We start from the raw sequence: 21,272 nt of genomic DNA on the forward strand, positions 1-21,272 counted from the left end.
TCATAACCCCGGTTCAGAGGAGACGTCCCCGCCCCAGGCCACCATGAGGCTTAGAAAGGGCTTTGGGACCAAACCCTGCTCTTTCCCTTTCTGTATCGATGAGGCTGTGTAAGATGATGTGGACCCCTGCTGAAACACCGGCCCCCCCTCTGGTTCCCCAGCCTTTCCCTTCCCATCAAAACACAGAAGGGCCCTCAGCAAGGTGACACTTCACATCAGCCAGGTTATCAGAGGGTCGACCACCTCCTGACCAGCTGCCCGAGCAGGGACAAGGCAGAGGAGCCTCACAGGGCACGGATGTCCTCAGGACCCCAGGACCAGGCAGTCCCACAGCACCGTCTGGCCTTCCCCTAACCCCAGAGCGATGCACAAAGAGTTTGGGCTACTTCCTCATGATTTCAGGCAACCGCGGGTGAGCCAAGGGCCTGCTGGGTTGTGTCCAAGCCGTCCTTCCTCACCCATGCCCACTGCCTACTGGTGGCCCCACTTCCTGCCTGTCAGGGCCACAAAATCTAGCTGTTCTCGCTACATACAGCTGGTGGCAAATGTTTGAAATTCATAAATTTGGATAAGGGTCCTATTTCACTTTTGTCCAAGTTAATACTGCGCCACACATTAGCCATCCTCAAATGTCTCCCCTTGATGCAGGGGAGGAAGTCCATGAGCCGGAGTAACGGCCCCGGGAATCCTCCGACTCCCGCCGGGCGAGAACACCGGGTCCCGGGCGCAGCTGGCTCGGTGCACCCCCTCCCGCCGGCCCCAGCATCTGGGCGGCCCCGGGAATCGCATCGCGGTGGACCCCGGCCCGGAGCTCGCAGCCAGCCCAGCCGCGCCCAGGGAGCACCTCCTTCCCCTTCCGCCCTGCCCTCCGCGCGCCCGAGGTGAGGTCCCAGCCGGAACAGGCACCGCGCGAACGCGGCATTTCGGGGGGAGCCCCCGCTCGTGTCCCTCGGGATCCCGGCCCTCTGAGCTGGAGGGGGCGGCCTGGCGGCCTCGCTGCGCCGCGGACCGGCCCCCGCCCGAGGGTCCCCGCGCTCCCGCCACTGCGGGCCCGTGGCCGGCGCCCCCGGGGGGCCGAGGTCAGGCGCCGGGCGCGGGGCGGGGGGCGGGGCTAGCCGCGGGGGGCGCGGGGGCGGGGCCAGCCGCGCGGGCTGCGGGGGGCGGGCTCTGCCGACGCCCCGCCCCCGGGAGCCCCGCCCCCGAGAGCCCCGCCCCCGGCCGCCCCGGCCTCGCCCCGCGGCGCCCCCCGCCCGGCCGCCCCGCCCCGCCCCTCGCGTCACGCCGCCGGCCTCCCGCGCCTGCGCGCCCGCCCGCCCGCCCGGCCCCCCCCGCCCGCCCCCCGCCCGGCCGCCGCGCATCCTCGGCCCGCGCCCCGCGCCCCGCGCCGGCTCCGCGCCCCGCTCCGCACCGCTCTGCGCCCCGCGCCGCGCTTCCTGCGGCGGGCGGCGGCCATGAGGCTGCGGGCGCGCGGTCCCCGGGCCTTCCCCGCCTCCAGCGCCGCGGCCAGCGTGGGGGCCGGCGACGCGCGGCGACGGGCGCCCCCGGGGCGGAACCCCTTCGTGCACGAGCTGCGCCTCAGCGCCCTGCGGAAGGCCCAGGTGGGTGCCCGCCCGAGCCCGGGCCGCCGGGGGGCGGGGGGGATGCGCGTCCGGGGAGGGACCTCGCGGGCCCGGCCCCGCGGCCGCCCGGCTGCCCCCCGCGCCCTGCGACCCCCGCCGCCCCGTCCCGCCCCGCCCCGCCCCGCCCCCTGGTTCCCGCCCCGATCCCCGGATCTCCGCGCCCGCTTCCCCGTTCCCGCCGCGAGGTGCCGGCGCGGCCGCCCTGGATGTGACCGGGACCCTGGAGCTTCCTGCGTGGGGACCTCGTTGGGCACTTGAGGCAGGGCCGGCGGCGGCGGGGCGAGCCCTGCGAGGTCCTCTGAAGGTGGCGGCAGGATTTCCGCCTCTGTTTGCAAGTTGTGTTCTGGGGAGCGAGCAGGGGAAGCTCCCTCGGGGTCAGTCTGTAACGGAATCGATTTTACGCATCCCTGGTTCCAGCGAGAGAGGCGACGGTGTGCAGTTGGTTTCCATCACGTTTTATCTGTGGAGTCCCCTGGTCCTGGCTGAGGGATGGACGCCTGCGGGAAGCAGCGGGGCCCCACGCTCGTCCTTTCTCTTTACACAGCTTCTAGTGCTTCCAGGGGGGATCCATTTCCTGGCTTAGTAGGATCCATTCCCTGAGCTGGTGGGACCCAATCCCTGAGCTGGTGGGATACATTCCCTGGCCTAGTAGGATCCATTCTCTGAGCTGGTGGGAGCCATTCCCTGGCCTGGTGGGATCCATTCCCTGAGCTGAAGGGATCTATTCCCTGAGCTGGTGGGATCCGTTCCCTGGCCTGGTGGGATCCATTCCCTGAGCTGGTGGGACCCAATCCCTGAGCTGGTGGGATACATTCCCTGGCCTAGTAGGATCCATTCTCTGAGCTGGTGGGATCCATTCCCTGGCCTGGTGGGATCCATTCCCTGAGCTGGTGGGACCCATTCCCTGGCCTAGTAGGATCCATTCCCTGAGCTGGTGGGAGCCATTCCCTGGCCTGGTAGGATCCATTCCCTGGCCTGGTGGGATCCATTCCCTGAGCTGGTGGGATCCGTCCCCTGGCCTGGTGGGATCCATTCCCTGAGCTGGTGGGACCCATTCCCTGGCCTGGTGGGATCCATTCCCTGAGCTGGTGGGACCCATTCCCTGGCCTGGTGGGATCCATTCCCTGAGCTGGTGGGACCCATTCCCTGGCCTGGTGGGATCCATTCCCTGAGCTGGTGGGACCCATTCCCTGGCCTGGTGGGATCCATTCCCTGAGCTGGTGGGACCCATTCCCTGGCCTAGTAGGATCCATTCCCTGAGCTGGTGGGAGCCATTCCCTGGCCTGGTGGGATCCATTCCCTGAGCTGGTGGGACCCACTCCCTGGCCTGGTGGGACCTGTTCCCTGAGCTGATGGGACCCATTCCCTGAGCCGGTGGGACCCATTCCCTGGCCTGGTGGGATCCATTCCCTGGCGTTCGAGTAAATCCCCAGCAGTGCTGGGGATATTCCTGCTCTCTGGTTGTACATTGTGTTTGCATTTCTGTATGATTGCTCACAACACAGCCTTTCTTTTAACTCCAGAACTGTAATAAAAGCAGGTACAATTTTAGGACTTTAACAGTTGTCCAGTTGGTGGAGAACATATTTCCAAGTGTGACAAAACATTTTGGGGTGACACTGAGATTTTTCTTTAATGCATAAAGTTATCTTTCTGAAATAATATTACAGTGAAAAGTTCTTGAAATCTGATGTTGTTGTCCTGGGTTTTGTGCTTTTTCTTGAAGCATCTTGTAGGTTGGCTTGGTTGTCACTGTGGGAAAGGGCGGGCACCAGACTGAGGATGGAGGGAGAGAGGGGAAGAGTGTTGTCCCCATCCCTGTCTGGAGACAGACACCATGTGCCCACCTGTGTGGTTGGCCGGCACCTCCCCCTGCTGTGTTCCTGCCAGGTGCTGTATCCAGCTTGTGAGGGGCTAAGAGCACTGCCTCTGGGCTCCTGAATGGGCCCCCACCAGCCCCCACCCCGTCACTCCTGTGGTCTACTCACTGCTCTGAACCCTCTGAGGCTGATCCTGTGGCCGAGCCCCGACTCTTCCAGGCGGCTTCCAAGGCCCCACCCCACCTCCAGGCTTGTCACCCTTGGCACTGGCTGCTGCAGTGCTGTCTTCCTGCCTCTGCCTTCTTGCTCTTGGCCTCTCTACCCCTCATTCAGGTCTTGGGTGAATTATCGCCTCCAGGAGGAAGCCTCCTCCTCCCTGGAGGGCCACCTCTGCATCCCTGTCACATTTGCAGCTCCCCTGCCGCATTACTGTGGATGGATGGAGGCCAGATCTGTCCTGCCCCAAACTGTGTGCTCATTGTCCGAGTGGGGTCCACTGTAGAGACTTAGCTAGTTGTTGAGTGAATAAACATGCAAAAGGGACAGATGTCCGAGCAGAGCCAGAAATCCCCAGCACCTCCTCGGGCAGGGGACACAGGGTTATAGATTAGGGAGCAGCTCCTGTGGACTGTTCTTCAGCGGGAGGCGGAGATTCTGGTTTTAGATGTTTGAGGGCAGCTTCTGGAAGACATTCAGGAAAAGGACAGGTGGGTGGAATGTTTTAGCCTCTCAGAAGGGGAAGGATACTTTGTGTACACGTTGTCGCCTCTTTCAGAGGCCTGTCAGATACTCATCAGACTAATTGTGATGTATTTATATGCTCCTAACGGACCTGTGGTTTCTGCTCAGAAACCTGCAGTGTGTGGTCCGGGATATGTAGCTTGTAAACGCTAAGTTCCAAGTTCCAAGTTCCGCTCTGCAGGAAAGTTTGGCTTTTCACAAGCAGTCCTCTGTGAAGCTCTTTACTACACTCCGTTAAGGTTTCCACTGAGGGAGCTCGCCTTCTTCCCCAGATCTACAAACGGGTCCAGCGATGACTGAGACTCCCAAGGGCTGTGCAGAAGCTCACCTGAATTCCGAGTTGGGATACACCAGTGAGGGTGCCTACGTTCACCTGTTAGCTTCTGCTGCTGGGGAGGAGCTGCCTTGTGTCCACAGATTAATGACCAGTCCATCTGTCTTTTAACTGCAGATTTAGCAAGGAGCTTAAGCATCTCTTTGGCCAGAAGATAACTTGTGAAGATCTGAAAAACGGAAGAATATAACATTGGGTAGTCATGTGGTAGTTTGCTGTTCTTGGAGTCATAAAGTGGTTCCTGTCACCGGGGCTTTTTGGGTACTTCGGTTGGAACCCCGGGTATGAATACATCCCACTTGCAGCTCAGATAGTTCCCCATTCCTGAACTCCCAGTGACTAGTGCCAGAGAGAATTTCCTTCCTGGAAAGTAGTCTAGCTTCCTGCACACGTTGGAAGTGAGTCCTCTGTGGGAGACACTGCTAAGTGCTCCCCTTTCCTGGTTAAGCCCACAGAGAGGATTACTGTGAAGGTTGAATGCAGGGACAGGCTCCAGCCCAGCAGACCTGCAAAGTGGCCTCTGTGCGGTGTAATCACCCAGAAATGAATGATCTTTTTCTCTGAGTTCCTGTCCAAATGTGTGAGTTTTGATTGGAAAAAAAAAAAAAAAAAAAGTGAGGGCGCCCCCAGTTTCAGCCTGGATGCTGAGTCAGGTGTGGCCCTTCTAGAACTGGGACTCCCACACCTACATACTTCCACCCACCCACCCCTCCCCGCCGCCCCCACTCCTCTGACCTGCCAGCTCCTGGGCTCCCACTCCGACCCTCCTACTGCTCCTTGGATCAGGTACTTCATGCATGATGATCAAGCCCGGCACGCTGCCAAGGGGTGGGAGGGAGGGGTACATGGGGAGATGACTGGAAGGGTCTGGTGGCAGTAGAAACCGGGGGTGGGGGATGTGGGGAGGATTTCCAGGAGATCATGTGTCCCACGGAAAGACAGGGCTGGCTGCAGCAGGGCCACCTTTCAACAAGACAACCTGGGAGCCTGCTGGTACCACTTCTGTTGGTGCGCCTGTAGCCCAGTGGGTTCAAGGTCATGTGTCATGAGGTGAGGAGACTTAGGTCCAGGGACTCTGCAGCCCCCAGGTCCCTGGGCAGGCTCAAGGCAGGTGAGCTCAGGTCCCTGGGTGGGCTCGGGGCAGGTGAGCCCAGGCGCCCAGGCAGGCTCAGGGCAGGTGAGACTTCAGGGGACTAGCTTTTTCCTCTAACACACCAAGAACATCCTGTGTTCAGGTACACACATAAAACTTACATGTGGCTGATGTCAAGGAGTAGGGAAGGGGGGTCAGGGTTGGAAAGACTTGACTTTACATACTCTGTGCTCTTACGTCCTGGAATATGGATTTTTAATGGGTACGTCTCTACACAGGTCTGGTGTACGTGTGTCTATACACACATTCTTGTGTTTTATTTCTTTTGATTTCTCTTGGTATGGAGCAAAGCACTGCCAGTCTTATTTTACAAAATCAGGATTTTGTCCCTGGAAGTGGCCACTCAGGAGCCCTGTTGCAGGAGCCGGGCATTTGCCCTGCTCTTGTCCTCACAGGCATCCATGCACTGCGGGCACGGCACACATGTTGGAGAAAGTCCACGGAGGCACCCTGCGCTCTTTCTGCTCCTATGGATCTGATCAAGGCTCCCACACATCATGATTCACAGAGCCTCACGCCCGCCCGACCAGAGACCCGTGCCTTACTGACCACTTTGCTGTCACCTTCCTGCCCTGGGGCCTTCACCCAGCCCAGGAGGACAAAATGCCAGGTCTCATGGGTTTACCATGATGTGTCAGGGTGACCCTGACCCTTCTTGGGTTCTTGTTTCTCACATTTCTAGTGTTTGATAAACCTGGAGGAAAGTTGTGAATATTTTGAAGATGAGCCCAGAGTAGAGCGTGTGTCTACGTGTGATTGCAGTGTTGTCCTTCTCAAGCCCGGTCTCCATGCTGCAGCCCTGTGTGCCACGTTTTGCAGTATTATAACTAATTGGCTTGTTCCTGGTGTTTGCCCCACGCTCCAGCCTCACAAGCTTAGGCGTTTTCAAGCTTGTTAAATGCTGTCCCTAAATATGCACACGGCAACGCTCCCAGCGGCTCTCAGGCCAGGCGCTACACCGCCAGCCTCTTGGATTTGCTGACGCTCCCCAAAGCTGCCACAGAGGGTCCTGGGTGGAACCCCTGGCATCCTCCATGCTTATGTCAGGGATGTGCTGCAGATGCCTGTACTTTACTCTCAGTCATATTTTGATTGATTTTTCTCTAAAAAAAACTACTTGTGATGTGAAATCTTTTTTAAAAACATCTTTCACTATTGTAAACCCTGAGGAAGGGGACGCAGAGGTGGCTCACACGGGGTTCCTGAGGTCTGGAGGTGGGGCCCTGCTGCTTCATGCAGAGCACATCCAGGAGCGACCTTGGTGCTGACGACAGCCAGGAGGCCATGGCTGAGGGTCTGGTTTGGGTCAGGCCCTGAATGGTGCTGCATACAGGGCCAACAGCTGAGCAGAACGCCTCCCTGGAGTGGTAGGTCTTTTCTACCAGTAGGAAGGATGCTCCAGGGAGCCCCCTGCACCTGGGGGGATGGAGCCAGGATGCTCCGGGGAGCCCCCTGCACCTGGGGAAGTACAGAATATACTTTTGGATCCTCCTGCAGCTGGAGGGGACTCTCAGATGGGTGCTAGAGACAGGAAATGGTTAGGGGGCTCCCTATAGTTGGGGGGCAGGACCTGGATGTTCCCTGGAGCTTCCCACAGGTGGGGGTCTGGAGCCAGAGTTTTAGTGAAGCCAGCAGTTGGTGGGGTTGGGCCAGGATGCTCCAGAGGTGCTCCATCTGAGAGCAGAGTGGAGTAGGAGGTGTGCAGGTGGGAGTGTCTGCAGCTGGAGAGCCCCCCTCCCCCACCCCGCTGGACCCCACAGGCGCTTTGCTGTATTTGCTCAACAAATGGACACAGCTGGAAATGCTAAAGCACTTGAATTTCAAGATTCTTCTACTCTGCAGCCAAAGGCCCTGGAGTTAAGGGATTTCCTAGGGCCACAAAGCAGGGGGGTGGGGGAGGGCCCATGCTTCTCAGGTCTGTCTGAGGAGGGGAGGAAGTTCTTGTTGGGGTTCTCCTAATCCCCTGCCGAAGAGGCCAATGAAAGTAAACTGCTGCCCGCTACCCTGTGCCCACTTTCTGTGCTAGAACGCAGCCCAACCTGAGACGATTAAAATGTGAAGCAATATGCCATTGGAGGAGGGAGCAAGCCCTGAGCCCCAGGGGCAGGGACCTGCTCTGTCCTGGGCCGTGGCCAGGGACTCCTAGCAGCCCAGGAGCAAACAGAGGAGCTCACAGCCCTCTGGTGCTCCCCTGAGCACAGCGACTCCAGGCATCCCTCCAGGTGTGGGTCCCTCCAGGTCCAGGTCCCTCCACGTCCAGGTGTGGGTCCCTCCACGTGCAGAGCTGGCACCCCTGGCCTTCTGAGCCTGGTGCTGCGACTGGGCATGATTTGCTCAGTGGACCAGGATGGTGCGGCGTCTGCATGGTCTGTGACCTTTCCCTGCTCTCACTTCTTCCATTTCTTACCCCCTGGGGTGGGGATGTTCTCAAGAAAAAGTCAGTGCCTCCTGTCCCAGCCCCTCAGCTGGGTGCTTATGCTGTGAGCCCTGTACCTGCCCCCCCACCCCGCCCCAGAGCTGCCCTCTGGCCTTGCTCAGCACCCAAGCTTCTCTTCCTGTCTGTGGGGCCCTCCGGCTCCTGGGTCTCTGCATGTGGGAGGTCTGTGCCTGGAAAGCTCCCTTTCTGGGCAGCTGTAATTCCTGGATCTCCTGGCTCACAGGTGAGATGCCTGGAGGAACGGGTCTGGGGTTGCTGAGTTTCTGCAGCCTGTGAATGAGGGTTTGGAGGCAGCTCCTGCTTTGGATCTAAGCCTCGTCCCTGGAGTGGAACATCCAGGCCAGAACTCACTCTGCAGTGTTTCTGCCTATCCGCCCGTTCTCAGCACCTGCCCTGCTGGGCTCTAAGCTCTCAGGGGTGAGTGGGCAGCCACGGAAGGGCCTCTGGCCTGCGGTTTGCTTTACTGTGGATTCCACTTCTGGAGGCTGCAGGAGTGGCCGCCTGGAATCACAGAGACCACGGGACAGAGCTCTAGTCTCCCGCCAGAGGGTCCTGAAAACCCTGAGGAAGTGCGATTTTGTGTGAAACTGAGTGGGCAGGAGGGGTGAGGAGAGACCCTGGGTGGGCTGGTGTGTGCTGGCCGCTAGCTGAGAAGGGCATCAGCTGTGGGCGCCCTCAACGCCTCCTACAGCACCCCATGGGCATGTCCTTATCTTTGCTAAAATCCCAGCAGGTAGCAGGGATCTTTCTCAGCTCCCTGGAGGAAGGATGCCCCCCCACCCCCACCCCGGCCTCAGACAGGCCGCCTCCTATCCCACAGCCCTGCCCTCCGGGGCCCTGAGCCAGACAGGGCTGCAGGTCCCCATGGGTCCATGGTGTCCTGTCCCCACATCTGGAGCAGTGCCGGCCTTGGCTGGTGATAGGCACTTGGCACGCGTTCGCTGACCTAGTAAACTTGTTTTCTATCCTGCGGGTTTTGTTCAGCTGCTTACAGACAGCCCTGCATGAGCCCAGAACTGTTTCCCATGATGCAGAAGCCTGAGACCCTAACATGGCAGGTTGGGGAAGCACAGGCCAGCTGCTGGGGGACCTGCGTTCTTGTCCTAGGAGCACAGGGCTCTGGGGTGGCCCTGGAAGCCGAGGTGCTCGGGTGGAGCAAGGTGTTCAGTGGACAGAGCATCGTGTCCCCCACCCTGCCCTGGCTGGCCATGTGCTAGGGCTGAGCTCCTACAGCGGAGCCGGGATGGCTGAAGGGTTGCAGTGGTGACAGGGATGGATGCAGCAGGCATTCGGGAAGCCTCCTCTCTGCCCCCAGGCCTGTCCACTCCCTCATGCACTTGTCTGAGCAGCAGGGACTCGGTGTTCGCTAGGCCCAGTGCTTCCCTGAGCCTTTTCTATGCCTGGCCCACAGCACCTGCCAGCAGCCTCACACCCCTGCCCCTTCCCTGCCTTGGGGCCCAGCCTCTGGTGGTCAGTATGCTACCTGCGGTCCTGCCTGGAGACCCAGAGTCTATATGGCAGGTGTTGCACTTCCCTGGCCCCCACGCGGAGGCTCCTTCACTTGTCTGACGATGCCTGTAAGCATTGACGGAGGGCCCTGCCCAGCCCCAGGTCCCCAGGGCCAAGATCTCTGTTAGATTCACCTGGGGTCCTGAGCTGCCCTCCACACTGACCCCTGTGTGTGCTTGTGACCATGTGCCTGTGGGGCCCATGAAAGCCTAGGGGCTGGAAGACAGGCCTGGACTTGGGCCCGAGCCAGAGGACGCTCAGATGCTGGCCAGCTAGCAGGCAGGAAGGGCTGTCACTGGGGATCCTTGGATGTAGGGTGCTGGCATTGGGCTGCCTCTGACCGGGCAGTTCTGACCCCAGATGGAGCTGTGTAGGTGTTGGTGGCTGCCCAACCAGACTGTGCCACCAGGCGTGTGACAAACACTAAGTGCGGATGTCTGGAACAACTGCTGTTGGACTGCACGGCAGATTCGTAAATTCAGAGCGAGTTACTGAAAGACGTTCTCCTTCTGCACAAGAGCCCGGGCCGGGTGAGCCGAGGTGGGGTCTGAGAGCTCCTTAGCAGAGGGGCCCAGGGTGCTGGGGAAGGTGGGCCGCTTGTGGGTTGAAAGAAAAAATAGCTGTTTTAGCAACGCTGTATTTAATTTTAGATTTGAGGAGAGAGCCAAGAAGAAATAGCCGGTATGTTGCAGTGAGCCTGGTCCTAGCAGGACAGGGTCCTCAGTCCCACAGGGCACAGGGGCACATGTGACTTCAGAGCGGGGAACGCGGGGAATGCTGGCAACCCAGGAGCAGGATGCCCCTCGATGTTCACCTGTGAGTGAGAGAAAGACAAGGGAGCCTGGTGTGGATTTGGCACAGGATCAATTAGAAGGACAGATCACACAGAGGAAGGCTGGTACCAGTGAAGGTGGGGCTGCCCCGGGGACACGACTGTGCTTATCCCTCCCCGCGCCACCTGCACCAGAGCTCTAGCCTCGCTCTGCTCCATCTTGTTGCGGAGCGGCCGCGTGTGACCACCACAGTTCAGAACACGGCTCTCCTATGTCCCACGTCCCAGGCGGCGTGTGGTTTGGGTCTCTATGTGCTCCATGTTTAGCACAGGTTGGGGGGAGCAGTGGGGACGTGTTCACGGGTTGGTTGGTGGGGTTTGCACCTGAGAAGTGTTGGGTCCAGCGCAGGTGCTCCCGGGGCCCTTCCCAGGCTCTGAGGCCAGGGTCTGTGCTAGCCGACAGCACTCCTGGGACAGCTGCTGTTCATTTTCTAAGTTCTCTAGAAAGGAAACAAGTGCACGTACCTATTTTGTCGCCATGTCAGGAAGTGGCCCCAGTAGCTTGAATCTGCACCATGTGGCCGCATCTCGCTCGAGCCAGGCTGAGGGTCAGGGGCCTTCACTTCCCAGCTTCAGGATATTTCTACCTGTTCTAAATCAGGATTCTCCAAAGGAATTTGCTTTAGGTTTTTAAAATAAGTTGCAAGAGAAGAGAGGATTCCCCAGGTCAGGTTTTCGTCCGTTTACCCCTCGTTGCCCTGGCCATCTTTCTGCAGGACCTGTGCATCCCATCTCTCCTCTCCTCATGGGGGGATCCAGGGAGGACCAGACCAGCCTTCTAGGGTACTGTTGGAGGAAATCACCCAGCCCTGGAAACAGGGTGCCCTCCATCCACCCCTGAGCTGCAGTGTAGGCTGGTCTCAGGAGACGAGGCCCTACTACAGCCCCATCTGCATCTTGCTCGGCTGGGCCTGCCATGGGGCTCCCACAGGGTCTGCGTGCTGATTGGGACACATGGATTCCCTTGTCATGTCTCCCCCAGAACAACAGCCCTGGAGGACTGCGATCCTGGGGCGTCCCTTCAGCTGCTTTGGGTGTCAGGCTGGGAGCACCGCCAGGTCTGGCACTTGTGCTCCTCGGCCCTGAGAACCCGTCCTGGTGGCAGCGGGCAGACCTGCAGGCCAGCGTGCAGACGCTTGTCCTCACACTTGGTGCCTGTGCTCCCTCCACAGCCCCCCGTTAACCAGGGTCCACTCGCCCCCGGCCCCACACCCGTGAATGACTGTCAACCTTGCATACACGCGGTCAGGCCAGCCATCCTTGAAAATTGTTCCTTTACAACATAGAAATCTAACTGACGGGAAGATAAGAGTTTTGTCTTGTTTTGTGTCTTCTCTCTGTGAGTGATGGTCACCTTGGGAATCTGTCTCCATGCCCCGAGGCCCTGAAGGCTTCTCCCTCTGGCTGGCTGCTGGCACCTGTCACACAGGCGACCTTTGGCTCACTGTTCCCTGGTGCCACCCCTGGGTGATATCCAGCTTGGCTGCTACCAGCAACGCCCGCGCAAGCAGCTCCCCGGGGAGCTGGACCTGGGCCTGCCAGCTGGCCAGGCGCACACAGGCCAAAATTGAGGTGTCACCACAGTGCGTAGCGTATAGCAGTGTTGTCACACAGCTTTGTGGGGCCAGCCCCGAGCTGCAGTGGCTCCCAGAGTCTTGGGAGACCTGGCCTCTGCCAGAACCGGGGGGATCCTGGGCTTGGCTTTCTGCCTCCTTGTGGCAATGGGGCCAAGCACTGGCCACAGACACACAGGGCTGGTGCCTCTGGCCGTCCACTGTCTCCTCCCCGAGCGCCAGGAGTGGTTTGCAGACTGAGGGTCGACTGGGCACTCCACATATGTGAGCATGATGTGTCTCTGTTCCTGTGAGCGTGGTTTTCAGAGGCTGGCCTGGGCTTTATGCACCTGCATCCACGGCAGAAGGTGCTCCCTATGCGCTCCTGTTTTCTCTAGTTGCATGGGGAGTGCATTTCTCTTCAATGTGTCTGTCAGTGTTTCCATAGCCTTTGGAATCGTGATAATTATTCTTTTCCACAATTAAAGCGCACTGGCATTGGAACCCAGCCTCGGGAGCATTGTCCCTGCAGCCTGCCCGCCACTGTGCCCCATGCAGTGATGACAGCACCCACTGCGCAGCCCATTGCTCACTGTGTGCTGTCACTCAGCCCCTGTGTCCTTCAGGCCATGGACACCTTTTCTTTCAGAGCTATCACACTGACCCCCTCAAGCTTCCTGTGTGCATCTCCTGCCTGCAGGTGCTGTGTCAGCAGCTCATATGGCTGCCTGGGGTCCCTTGCACGTCACCTTTCCAGTGTGCATCCTGGCATGCAGGGCATCTCAGCTCATGGCCAGCCCGTCTACTCCCAGCAAGGCCACGTTCCACACAGTGACTAGCTAGGCTCGGGGACAGCATGAGTGCAAGTGCACTTAGGTCCTTTGTCTCTTAAATGGCATGTCGGCAGTTGTGTGTTGTTGTGAAACAAGGTCCTGGACCAGCTTGTGTGATGATGATGTCAGTGGCCTTGGTGGAGAGGAGCAGCTGCCAGGTGAGCGTAGGCTGGGGCACTGTGACCAGAGGTGCCTTCTGTGGAGAGTTGCAGATGGTGAATTAGGGCCCATGTGCACACCTGCAAGTCGGTGAATGTTTCTCACAAGAACCGGAATTGTCTTTCACACATCTTGTCATGGCAGAGCGGAGACACACCGTGTATCTGATGGGCTTACTGATACCACAGGCAGCAGCTTTAGCCACAGGCATTTATTTCTCCCGGACCCCGAGGCTGGACATTGGAGACCCAGGCGCCTCCCTCTACCCAGTCCTCCCACTTCGGTGTGGGGAATCCTTCCCTGAGCCTTCACACATGCATATCTACCCCCCCCCCCCCCCCCCCCCCCCCCCCGTGTGTCTGCAACCTAATCTCTTCTTAAGAAGACACCTGCTGTGGGGAATTAGGGTCCACTCTACAGACTTACTTTACCTTAATCACCTTTTAAAGGGCCTGTCTTCAAATACAGCCACATTCTGAAGTCCTGGGGGACACACAGGTTGGCTCCTAATACCAAAGCAGAGAAGCTGTAATGACTGTGCCTGCCCCCCACCGCCGCAGCAGTCACCGGCTTTGGCGAGGCCACCCTCGTCTCATAGACACCCATGCCCCTCCCACCCCCGGTCATGTGGAAGTGAAGCCCAAGCTTCACCATTTCACACTGAAACGCTCCAGAGGGTGTCTGCATCCCAAGGTGGAGGACGGATCATGCTTGCCCCACACCCGCTGGAGCCTCTACACGGGCTCTTAGCCATGTGCATCTGCATCGATCCCAGCGAGCCACACACCCTCACATGCTCCGCTGCAGGGCCCCTTCCAGCTCTTGATTATTTACTTTTCCTTACACTGTATTTGGGGTGTTTGTCCTGGAGAGGCTTCTGGTCTGCATTTTGCTAATTGCTCCCCACCCCCCACTGTCTTCCATGTTTTCTGGAAAGTGGTCCTTGACCCAGAACTCAAGAGCTTCCATTTGTTGGGTTGTCGTGCAGCACCTCCATACAGGTTCCAGCATGTGTGTGTGTTCCCAAGTGCACAGGCCCCTCATCATGTGGGTGTGCGTGAGTGGTGAGGTTCTGGGGGCCTGTGGGAACGCTCCTATGTCCACCCCTTGGCTGCCCCAAGGACAGTCTCATAGGACAGCATGATACCTGATTTCCCCATTGGCCAGAGTCACACTCAGGAGCCTACATCCCTCCAAAGGTGACCAGTGAGGTGGGTGCGTGCAGATGTGTGCATGTGCCTGAGATGGTGGACACATGGTTGGGATGATGGACACGTGGTGTGCCTGGGATGATGGACTCATCATTGGAATGATGAGGACATGGGACACATGGTTAAGTTGACGGATGCATTGTCGGGATGAAAGACGCATGGCTGGGATGGTAGACACATTGTGTGCCCAGGATGATGGACGCATGGTCGGGATGATGGATGCGTGGTTTGCCTGAGATGATGGACACATGGTCAGGATGATGGACACGTGGTTGGGATGCTGGATGTGTGGTCGGGATGGTGGACGCATGGTGGGAGCTCATGTGAAGTTCCCACCTGTGCATTCATTGTTCTTGTTGGCACTCAGATCGCTGTCCACCGTGGGGGCTCCTGAGCCCAGGGGCCTCTGCTGCCTTTTCCTGGGCTTAGCTGTACCACAACTGTCCCAGGCTCTCTTCCCCATTTTCTGCCACCTGCCTGGTATTGGTTTTGCTCAAGAGCCCTGGTTCCTTCAGGCAGGAAACAACGTTTAGAGACACTGGGCAGTTGTGACGTTCCCCCTGCACTTAGGTGGTTCACCACTCGGCCTGCTGCACCAGAGACCCTAGATGGCATGTGCCAGGTTAGGAGGTCTGCTCCACAACTCAGGAACCGTGAGGTTGTGTGTCCACATCTGTTCACGGTAACCCCTTCCTGAGGGACAGTGTGTCGTAGCCAACTTCAAGGAGCATGAAACCTCACTCAGCTGGGTGAGATACAGGTTCTCCTGGAAGCGGGTTATAAACCTTCGGCTCACAGGAGGGGCAGCCACACAGTTTATGTGACCTGATGCTTTTGAGGGAGATGGGGTTCCTGACAGGGACCATCAAGCTGCAGCCATCGGAGCTTCCCAGAGGGACAAAAGACAGCATGTCCAGCCTTGCCGCCGGTTACCATGCCTTCCGAGCTCCCAGCCACAGTGGCCTAGAGACAGCACAACACTCCCTTTCGTCTGCTTTGTTTTCCAGTCCAGCCAAGACTTTGTACAAACATCTCTTCGGTGATCGTGGTCTTTCCTGTGGTCCCAGCACACATGAGAACGCCCATGCAGCTGACCCGGCTGCCCTGGTTGTTGTCCTGTGGCTGGAAGCACTGAGTCTTCTCGGACAGGCTGAGGCACTTGGGCCGGTTTGCACAGAGCGTGGTGGAAGTGTGGATGCCGGAAGGCCAGAGGCCTGGCAGGGGTGGACACAGGCAACAGAGCCCGTGAAGACAAGTGGGCCAGAAGGTGAGGAGAACAGGAGGGTCTGAGTGGGGAGCAGCCTAGAGCCCAGGACAAGGGGCCAGAACCCAAGAAGGTTCTGGAAGGAGCTGCAAGAAGCCTTCCAAGTCCTGTCCTCCTAGGGACAGTTTCTCTCCGCTCCAGGGTGGGGCCGAGCCTGGTGGAAAGCACGCAGGCCCCCTGGCTGGGCAAGGTGAGGGCAAAGTCCTGGGGTCCCAGGGAGCAGCCCTGAAACACATGGGGTCTTAGCCCTGGCAGCCGGTCCCTCCCATCCTCTGTGGGCTCCTGGGCACGCTTGCCTCCCCCCAGCAGTTCACACAGCACTCCGTGGGTGTGTGCCTGCATGCCAGGCCGAGTCACTGCAGCTCTGTGGCTCCCTCTCCAGCCACGTCCACGTTGTCTCCACCTGCCTGCTCATCACATCCTGGGAGGCTTGTCCATTTGCAGAGGGTGGAAGGCTGTGTTGGTCGCTCACAGGTCCTTTCCCCACTTACTGTGAGGCTCAGAAACCAGAGTGTGCTCTCCCAGGAGTAGAGATGAGCAGGTGTGTGAATGCGTTGCCTGCTGTGTCCCATGTGGAGTGGCCAAGCGAACCCCGCAGCTGGTGGCCAGCCGCAGGAACCCATGCTGCTAAGTAAGCAGCGTAAAGAGTGGCACTCAGGGCACTGGGCAGGGCCGGGTCACACTGTGTGGCCCATCAGCACTTCTGGCGCTGCCCCCCCTCTGGGACCCCTTGAGCCCCATCACCATCTGTGGTTCTCCGATACGTGGGGTCGGGCTGGACATCATGTGCTCCCCTGGAACCCTGGAGATATGTTCTGTGTCATAGGAACTGCCTGGGAGTGAAGTCGGCTGCAAAGCGGGTGTGTGGGGTCACAACACATGGTGAGCAGCCTCGTGGCCACACCTGCTGCACATGATGGGCTTTCTGAGATGCTCTGTTAGCATATTTGCCACCTGTCCATGTTCTCTGAGGGCGTGGGCCCAAGGCCCTACTAGCCGTCCATGGCCATAAGCAGCGAACCATCTGGTGACTTCACTGTGGGGTTAAAATGTCACGTAGACAAAGCTGTGTTTTAGGTGTGAATATTGAGAAAGACAACATACCTGAAGATAACTGTGGGGTTTTGACCTCAGGAGGTTAACGGTAACGGAGTTTTCAGAGAGAGAGAGAGAAGTCTGTAGGAGCTGAAATGAACGTGACTGAGTGGTCACAGTAGGAATTGTAAACACACCCAGACTGGGCTCAGTAAACAGAGGCATGAGCTAGAAGAACATCTGTCAACAGGCTGAAGACTTGCAGAAGCACAAACCGCATTACGTGTGCAGAGGCGGCTTCATTCATCCTGTAAACACACACATGCTGGGGAAGTATTTGGGAGAGAAACAAATCTGCTGGGGACTTTCAGAGATTTTCTCTGATGAAACCCCTGAAGTGAGTTCAAGCAAAAGTAGAGAATCTAGATAAACAGTAAAAAATATATATATTTAAAAATATATATATGCATTAACATTTTTTTAATTAAAAATATACATATATATACATATATGTGTGTGTGTGTATATATGTATATTTCAAACAATGAAGAGATGTTTATTTTAGTTGCAATTCCCCTAAAGAGCTGCTGGCTGGTGTGTGGACGTGAGCACGGGGCGTGCCCGGAAGCTGTGGGTCAGGACGCCCCAGCCCAGCCCCAGACACATGCCAGCCAGCAGACTCCGCCGCTCCAGAGAAAACAAACGCCAGCAAAGGCCACCCAGCATGGGCACTGAGGTTTTCGTGTTGGAAAGGCCATGGGAGCAGTGCATCGCATACGTGGGCTGAGTGAGCAAAACACGTTATCTCCCTCATCTCCCCCCTTGGTGCAGGAAGGATGGCGGTGAGATTTGGCACATCTGTGACTTGGACGCATGCAGCTCTCAGAACCCCAGGGGCGGGAAGGGACGTTGCCGTCAGAGAATATTTGCTACGACCTCTAGTGAGTAGGCTCCTATTAAGAAACACCGTGACCAGCGTCAGCCACCACATGCAGATCTGATGAGGCTGTTCCTGCTCTGCCTGCAGGTTCTGGCCAGGGCAATGCCTGGGATGGGGGCTGGGAGGACAAGGCCGGCACCAGGGCTGCTCTGTATGCCGTCGCCCGCAGGACCTGTGGTTATGCAGAGCTGCGAGGGGCCCTGGGCAGCTGCCCGCTGTGGGGAGCGGTTGGGACTTGGGATGAGCTGGAGCGCAAGGTGAACGCCAGGTTTACAAGATGTTGGGAAAAAGTGTGGCATGTTCATTCATCATTTTTGTATTGAGTCATGCTGAAATGGTAGTATTTCAGGTACACAAATGATCTTACATTAATTTAATCAGCTTTCTATGTTTTAAATGTGGCCGTTAGCTTAAAATTAGGTCCATGGCTCTCATCGTGTACCTCTTGGGCAGTGCTGGTCTTGGTAGAGGAACAGGAGAAGCTGCAGAGGCTCTGTGGGGCCAGTCAGCATGGCTCAGGTGTGGGTAACAGGGACCCAGCCAGGTGAGCGGCCATGGGGTGCCATGGCCTGGTCAGCCAAGCCACTGGGAGACTCACCGTGCACCATCTCCCAGCCTATCTTTTCTGTCTTCTCTGCACCAAAACCTGCATATTTGAAGTATGTATTACTGCAAATAGTTATAAATTGCATCTGTTGTTCATAAATCCCTTGTAAATTTTAAGTTTTGTCGTCCGCCCCCTGCCGCATTTCCTTATTGACTACCCGAGATTGAGTTCATCTGAGAAGCACCGTTCCTGAGCATGTGCCCCCAGGTCAGGGCCAGAACGTGGCTTTGTGCATAAGACTCAGCCATCTGTACCCCATGACGCTCCCTGCCATGGCCCCTCTGGTAGACCCACATGTCTATCCTGCCCCCACCCCATGTTTGGAGCCGCCACCCTCACCGTGGGCCCACCCAATCCCCACAGAGGCCCTCACATGGCCCTCCCATGGCCCCATCCCAACCAGACCCGTGGGGGCTGTATCATCTTCTCTGCTGGGCTCCTGCCCATGACTTCCTGGGGCTGCGGAGTCACCTGGAGTCCCTGGTCATCCCTGGGGTCCAAAGTCCATCTCACCAGCTCTGTACGTGCTATCTCACTGCATGGCAGCCCTGTGCTCTGTGGAGACTCAGAAGCCAGGAGCAGGGAGCTCGTGCCAGAGGAGCTCGGGTATGGGAAGCAGGCGCCGGGATCAGGGCAAGTTCCACCATCCGTTTGCCATCCCCACACAGGGGACTTGAGGCTGAGTGGGAAGGAAGGGTCCCAGCATCACGGCCTCAGACCCTCAGTGGGACATCCTGGCCACTCACCCCACCATCGTGGGAGGGCAGTGCCCTGGACCTGGGGTGGGCACGGCGTTCCACACAAGGACCTGGGGCTGGCCTTGCATGCAGAGTCCAGAGGACTGGTGCCCTGGAGACTGATCTAACGACGACCTCACCTCTTTCTTCCCAGATTGCCTTCATGACTCTGACGCTCTTCCCCATCCGGCTGCTGCTCGCTGTTACGATGATGCTGCTTGCGTGGCCCTTCACGTTCTTCGCTACGCTGGGATCCTCAGAGAGGGAACCCGAACAGCCCCCGGCCATGTGGCGGAAGTAAGTCCCTGTGTGCAGGTGCTCTGACATGCAGGGTCATGGAGCCCCTTGCTCTTGCTCATGCCCATGGCTTGTCCCGTCCATCTTCCCCTTCCTGGGCCCAGAGCACCCCAAGGTGTCCTCCCCTGGCCAGGACACTGGGATGGTTGCTTCCATTCCCTGCACACTTCTGTCCTGGTCCTGCAAGCCATGGGGCCACTGTGAGCATGACCTCAGCACAGAGGCTCCCCACATGTTTGCACCACCCCGGCCCTGCAAGGCTGAGTATCAGCCAGCATCTGTTCTGTTTGCCGGTCTACTCTCTGCAGGGTCGAATGTCTCTCCTTGCTTCATAGATCTAGAAATTCCCTTGCATCTACTTGTTGAATATTCATAAAGCATAGCCATCTACAGACAGATGTGTTTTGAATATGTTTTTCTGAAAATTTATTTGAGAAAGAGAGAGAACACGTGATTGCACACAAGCAGGGGGAGGGGGGAGGGAGGAGTGAGGGGGAGAGAAAGAATCCCAAGCAGACTTCCCTCAGAGCCCAGAGCCGGATATGGGCTCAATCCCAGGATCCAGAGATCATGACCTGAGCCCGAATCCAGAGTCACTCAGGTGCCCCAAGTTACGAATATATCTTAACTAGAGACCCAACGTGGACCTCAAAAAGTTAAATCAGAATAGTTTCTTGTTTCTTCCGAAAGCTGTTCTTAAAGTATGTACCATTAGTAAACGAGAATGCCGAGATACCGTGAGGACTTTGAGAAGTACTTGCAGCATCTCGAAGCTGTCGTTTCTGTTGTAAACCAAGAGTTCTGTGGTTGTCCACACCTTAACACCTGTCCTCAACCACAGGGTCCTTGGACAGTTGATGCAGCAGCAGAAATATCGTCAGGCTAGTGCAGGGGGGTCTGCTAAACCCAGGCCAAATCCAGCCACTACCTGTTTTTATAAATAGTTTTACTGGAACTGAGCTACACCCACTCATTTAGGTACCATCCAGGACGGCTTTCACGGAGGGTGGGGTAGTTTATGGCGGAGGCTGTGTGGCCCACAAAGCCTAAAATATTTGCTCCTGGCCCTTTATGGGTTTAGCAGACCAGCTCAGTCCTCCTTCCCCTAGGAAGTCCCTGACCTGCAGGAACACAATGCCCATGAGAGACAGGTGGGAATCTCCCGATGTGTGCCTGCCACAGGCATACATGACAGGTATGCAGGGCATGTCCATTCATGGGTTTGCTGAGCCCATGGGAGTGTGATGTGGCCATGCTTGGGGACAGTCCAGGTAACCAGGGACCCCTCACGTGAGGTCTCCATGTGTGCTGTTTACAGTGTTCACGTTCCTAGACCACTTCAGTGTCAGAGGAACCATAGTCCTCTTCCTCCCAAGACCCGAAGACAGGCCATGATCTGTTCCCGTTCTGTCCCCAGCACAGTGCATGGCCTGGGGGTGCTAGGACATAGGCCCTGGGAGGCGGGGGCTGTGAGGGAGTGAGTGTAGGAGCACCCGGGGAAGGCTGCTTGGCATCCTGTCAGCCGTGGTCACCTGCAGGCACTGAGGTCATCACTGGTGTTCCAGTCCTCCTTCTGCCTTTATGAATTTCTTATCTTAACTCTCTTTGAAGAGCATGTTTTACTGTAAGCGTTTTTTTTTAATGTTTTAGCCTTAAAATACGAATTTAATATCAAATATATAGTCATACAAAATTAAATCTAGAGCAGATAGGAATCAGAATTTCAATTTTGTTAGGTTGAGAATCCATAGCTATAAAAGCAGATTTTACAGTTTTTAACAAGTGGCAAGTGATTTGATTAAAAGTTTGGGGTTTAGCCATAGGGTAGCACTGCCTCCTGGCACTTTTTCTCTTAATTCCTTATTTCTTCTGCTCTCTTCTTGAGCTGGGCTCCCCTCTTCTGTTCACTCACCCAACTGCAGATTCCATCTTTCCAAAGTGCAGGACTCTGGGCTGTTCTGCGTTTCCCCGTGCCAGCTCCATGCAACTCTGCTTGGCTCGTTGGATGACACATGGGCCACAGCAGCCTGGCCCCAGCAGCACTGCTCCCAGGTGCCTCGTGTGTCTGTAGCGTGTCTGAGAAGTGGCCCTCGGCGGCAAGATGTAGATGTCTGAGGTTTCGTGAGAGCTCTGGGTGTCTGTGTCCATGGAGACTGCACATCACTGTGTGCATATCTGTATGAGTGTGTAC

General features: G+C 57.3%; 1 protein-coding gene across 3 annotated transcripts in view; it reads left to right on the top strand.

Moving 5' to 3' along the window:
* Positions 1-1,435: 1,435 nt before the first annotated feature.
* Positions 1,436-21,272, top strand: part of LPCAT1 (lysophosphatidylcholine acyltransferase 1) — a 46,474-nt gene continuing 26,637 nt past the window's right edge. Inside the window, exons 1-2 of one of the 3 annotated variants that reach the window (XM_072807394.1) lie at positions 1,436-1,598; positions 18,939-19,081. In XM_072807394.1, the coding sequence (XP_072663495.1) occupies positions 1,452-1,598; positions 18,939-19,081 (290 nt within the window). In that variant the 5' untranslated portion in view covers positions 1,436-1,451. Of the gene's footprint in view, positions 1,599-15,262; positions 15,469-17,331; positions 17,442-18,938; positions 19,082-21,272 lie in introns of those variants that run through there. The other 2 variants (XM_072807396.1, XM_072807395.1) reach the window with 2 other exon arrangements.

The sequence above is a fragment of the Canis lupus genome, chromosome 31 (genome assembly GCF_048164855.1).
Source record: "Canis lupus baileyi chromosome 31, mCanLup2.hap1, whole genome shotgun sequence".
Lineage (NCBI taxonomy): Eukaryota > Metazoa > Chordata > Mammalia > Carnivora > Canidae > Canis > Canis lupus.